We start from the raw sequence: 5040 nt of genomic DNA, 5'->3' as shown, positions 1-5040 counted from the left end.
TCGTGATGGTGCTATCCAAGAAAATCAGTATTAAGACAGCATGATAAGCAGTAGAGTTCTGCACCCTACTGATAAGGCTGATAAAGGAATTTTATGAAGGAGAAGCTTCAAAATCAGCCCACGGCCATCAAGACATGCTTCTAAAAGAAGATATGCAAACTATGTCCCTAAGGACCCATAAGCATTCAGCAGAGGGGTGGAGGATGAGGGGGTACATGGACCTTCCGAGTGGAGAGAACAGTACTCGTCAAAGCACAAAAGCAAACTGGGCCATGGTGTATTTTTGGAATTATGAGCTGGCCAGGATAACCACAGCTCAGGGGGTGTGTAGCAAAGTGGCGTGAGACAAGGCGGTAAAAAACACAAATGAACTAGTCACCCATGTCAAGGCTGGATGTTTGAGAGAGATCTTGCAAGCAAGCATTAGCCACTGAAGACTTTAAGGCAGAAGAAAAATATGACTAAATGTGGTTTTGTTTGTCCACTTTCTGGAGAACAGATTGCAGAGGAATAAGCCTGGAGGCAGGAAGACAAATACAGTCTACTTCAGTGGTCCTGGTAGGTTTTGATAAGGAGGAATTAATTAAACAAAGCACAGTGAGATAAAGAAAATGGGAAATGATTAGCAACATACAGGAGATAGAGTTGACAGGACAGAAAAACTAGGGGGGGGGGGGGAAGAGAGGAGAAAAGGGGAGAGTCCAGGAGGGTTCCCAGGTTTCTAGCTTGGGTGACCGGTTGGTCGATGCTGTCATTCCAGCAGAAATGAAGGTTTCAGAAGAAGATGATGGATACAGTTGGGGACATCCAGTTGGAGAGGTATAATGGGTCTAAGAGCTGTCAGGACTGGAAATATAGATGTCATCAGGGACTGGGGGTAGCTGAAGCCATGTTTGTGGATGGGTCAGTCAAGGGGATGTATAATATGAAAAGGGAAGTGGGAAGGACAGAACCCCGGGTATCACCAACATTTAAAAGTCCAGTAGATAAAGAGGAGTCAAAAAGAAGACAAAGGGGAAGGGACTAGAGGATGCAATAAGGATGCTGCTCACCAGGAGGGGCAGGTTCTCTTTTTGATAGCCATTTGCAATTCTCTTTAGGAAAACTGCCCCATCTCCTCCCACTCCACCTCTTCGCTGCTGAAGCTGCAGATTGGGACTCAGGATAAGGAAAGGCTTTGGGGTACCTGGCTGGCTCAGTCAGTACAGCGTACAGCTCTTGATCTCGGGGTTGTGAGTTCAAGCCCCACGTTAAGGGTAGAGATTACTTAAAAATAAAATCTTAAAAAAATTTTAAAAAGGCTTTGAAGCATATGCAGAAATGCTGCAGCCCCAACACGATAGCCAGCTTGTACTGTGACATCATTTTACTCGTTTCTGTACCTCCCACAGGTAATTTTTGCTCACTTCTGGATTTTTGGCTGTTTTCCAGATGACTGAGGTCGCAAATACATGAAGCATTCCAGTGACACTTTCAAGGCATAACTTATCTTTACCAATAGTCAACTGGACTGGAGAAAACTCTGCTCAGTTTCCCTTCAGGCCCAGGAAATTCACCTTTATGGGACCCACAGGCCCTTCTTCCCTACTCACCTGGATCTGTTGTTATAAAGAAAGGATGGATATTGGTGTTTGGGTTATCTTGGTAGATCATAGATAGAGAAATCTATGTATTGTCTACTTAGCTCTGGGGAAGGACTAGGACTTGAATCCCGACCCAGCTCTGTCAGTTAGTAGCTATTGGCCATGAGCACCTCTCTGAGCCTTACTTTCCTTAGTTGTCAAATGGAGACAATAATTTTTCCCTCATAACACTGTGCAAAGATGAAGACGACATGAGATCATCCAATGGGTGTAGAGCTCCTTGTTTCATGTCCCAGGTTCCGTGTGAAAAGAAGAGAATAATTATAAAATTGATTTTTCTTTCTTTTTATTTTATTGTAGTAAAATATAGATAACGTAAGATTTGCCGCTGTTAGGTGTACAATTCAGTGGTGTTAATTACATGCATAATGTTGTACAACCATCACCACTGTCCATTTCCAGACATTTTCCTTCACCCCAAATAGAAACTCTGTACCCATCAAACAATTAACTCCTATTCTCCTCTACCCTTAGCCCCTGGCAACCTAAAATCTACTTTTTGAGCCTATAAATTTGCCTATTACAGATATTTCATGTAAGTGGAATCATACATGTGTGTCCTTTTGTGTCTGGCTTATTTCAGTTAGTACAATGCTTTCAAGGTGGATCCATGTTGTAACATGTCAGAACTTCATTCCTTTTTATGGCTGAGTAATAGTCCACTGTGTGTACATAGAGCATTTTGTTCATCCATTCATCTGTTGATGGACACAGGGGTTGTTTCCACCTTGTGGCTATTGTAAATGATGCTGCTATGAACATTGGTGCACAATGTTTGAGTCCTTGTTTCCAGTTCTTTGGGGTATATACTTAGGACTGGAATTACTGGGTCTTATAAGAATTTCATGTTAAACTTTTTTGAGGAAACACCGAACTGTTTTTCACAGCATTGTACCTTTACATTTCCACCAGCAATGTACAAGGATTCCAGTTTCTCCGTATCCATACCAACACTTGCCATTTTCCTTTTTTTTTTTTAATTATAGCTATCCTAGGAAGTGTGAAGTGGTATCTCACTGTGGTTTAATCAGGATTTAATTATCTCTGTCAATGAATGAAAAGAGTTCAAATAATAAAATCAGTATAAATAATATTGATTGAATATGAATGAAAAGAGTTCAAATAATAAAATCAAACCAATCGTCCAAAGACCATCTATATGAAGTGTTGTAGCACTTGGGTATTATTTGAAAGAGTCTGTGTCACACAAACCAAGGATAATTATCTGGTTTTAAAAATACATTTAAAATAATAAAGCCCCCTTCTCCTTTTCACTGCCATCCTGCTGTGTGTGGCTGACTGCTCCTCGCCATGTCTTCTCCCAAGACTTTCAGAATCAAGCAATTCCTGGCCAAGAAACAAAAGCAGAATTGTCCCATTCCCCAACGGATTCAGATGAAAACTGGTAATAAAATCAGGTACAGGGGCGCCTGGGTGGCTCAGTTGTTAAGCGTCTGCCTTTGCCTTGGGTCATGATCCCAGGGTCCTGGGATCGAGCCCCTCATCGGGCTCCCTGCTCAGCGGAAAGCCTGCTTCCCCTCTCACACTCCCCTTGCTTGTGTTCCCTCTCTCGCTGTGTGTCTCTCTGTCAAATAAATAAATAAAATCTTAAAAAAAAAAAATCAGGTACAACTCCAAGGGGAGGCACTGGAGAAGAACCAAGCTGGGTCTATAAGGCATCACACATCATGAGATGACACACCTAACTGGCACACATATTCAAGCTGCACAAAGATCATATGTTCCTATCCTGTCACTCTGTAAACATCCCTCCTACCTGGCCAATAGACATGTTTTATCAGGGAAATGATTTTTCTCTGTTACTATGCTTCTATACCAGTAGGTTGGTTCAATAATAAATGTGAGACCTTCCAGCTGAAAAAATAAATAGAATAGAATAGAATACAATAAAATAAAATAAACTCTGTGTACATATCTGGCTCAAAAGAGGTTGGAAGTCGGTCCCTGGCGGTGACCCACACTGCTAATTAATTTACGGTGGCCCAGACTGATCCACTATGGCATGTCAAGAAAGGTTGGGTGCTTGCTCTAAGGTTGTTGTCTTTCTGGTTTATGACTTCTTCAATACATAAAGATAATTATTTTGTTTCAAGAGACTTAACAGTTTCAATCATTGAGACTTGAAAAATAATAGCAGCAATAATGAACAGAGGAAGTGATGCTGAACTTGAAACTCTAAGGGGCATAAAGATTACAAGGATCAGACTGACCATTAATTGATTATAAGCATTTTTTGGGAAGATAGCCAGTTGGACTTATATGATGCTCTTGAATTTATAACACCTAGAAAGGAAGGATCTTATCTATTTTAGCTCATTTCATAGTCAAAAGAACTCTACAGTAGGTAATATTAATGTCCTTATTTTACATGATGAGAAAATAGTCTTGGAGAAATTAAGTAAGTTGCCCAAATGATTGAACCAAAATCAAGTCCATTTGACTTCTGAGTTGCCTTCACGGAAGAAGGAAATATGAGCTGAATGGAGAAGGTGCTGTTGGAGTAGCTGTGTTGGTTTCCTGGGGCCCCAGTGACAGGGTACCACCAACTATATGGCTAAAACAACAGAAATTCATTATCTCTTAGTTCTGGAGACTAGAAGTCCAAAATCAAGGTGTCAGTATGGTTGGTTCTCTCAAGAGCTATAAGGGAGAATCTGTTCGGTGTCTTCTCTCCCAACTTCTGGTGGCCTTGGGCATTCCTTGGCTTGTAGATGGCGTTCTCCTTGTGTCTTCACATAGATTTCCCTCTATGTCTGTTTTTCTCTATGACCCTAACTCTCCTTTTTATGAGAACACCCTATTGGATTATGGCCCACCCTAATGACCTCATTTTTACTTGATTACCTCTGGAAAGATTCTATCTCCAACTAAAGTCACACTCTGAGGTACTGGTGGTTAGGACTTCAGTATATCTTCTTTGGGGAGTTAGGGAGGTTACACAACTCAACCCTTAACAATGACTTAATATTGAGTTGTTCATACCTCCAAATGGGCTTGCAGTCCTGTCTTCATGTAAGTTTATAATGTCTGAAGGACGTGTTAATGTATTTTAAGTTATAAAATGTATGAATGTAGGGACGCCTGGGTGGCTCAGTCGGTTAAGCATCTGCCTTCAACTTGGGTCATGATCCCGGGGTCCTGGGATCGAGTCCCAGATCGGGCTCCTTGCTCAGCGGGGAGCCTGCTTCTCCCTCTGCCTGCCGCTTCCCCTGCTTGTGCTCTCTCGCGCGCTCTCTCTGTCAAATAAATAAATTAAATCTTTTTAAAAAAAAGTATGAATTTTTTTTTAAGATTTTATTTATTTATTTGACAGAGAGAGACACAGCGAGAGAGGGAACACAAGCAGGGGGCATGGGAGAGGGAGAAGCAGGCTTCC

The 5040-nt window shown here is 41.5% G+C and overlaps 1 protein-coding gene across 1 annotated transcript; it reads left to right on the top strand.

Annotated features, from left to right (window-relative positions):
• Window positions 1–2953: 2953 nt before the first annotated feature.
• Window positions 2954–3541, top strand: LOC110592074 (60S ribosomal protein L39-like). The gene is made up of 2 exons (XM_021703037.2): window positions 2954–3061; window positions 3270–3541. Exons 1-2 carry the CDS (start codon window positions 2955–2957, stop codon window positions 3316–3318), a joined length of 156 nt encoding a protein of 51 aa, XP_021558712.1. The 5' UTR covers window position 2954; the 3' UTR covers window positions 3319–3541.
• Window positions 3542–5040: the final 1499 nt, after the last annotated feature.

The sequence above is a fragment of the Neomonachus schauinslandi genome, chromosome 3 (genome assembly GCF_002201575.2).
Source record: "Neomonachus schauinslandi chromosome 3, ASM220157v2, whole genome shotgun sequence".
In the NCBI taxonomy this organism is placed as follows: domain Eukaryota; kingdom Metazoa; phylum Chordata; class Mammalia; order Carnivora; family Phocidae; genus Neomonachus; species Neomonachus schauinslandi.
The sequence above is the reverse complement of the archived record's forward strand: the minus strand, read 5'-3'. Positions and strand labels throughout refer to the sequence as shown.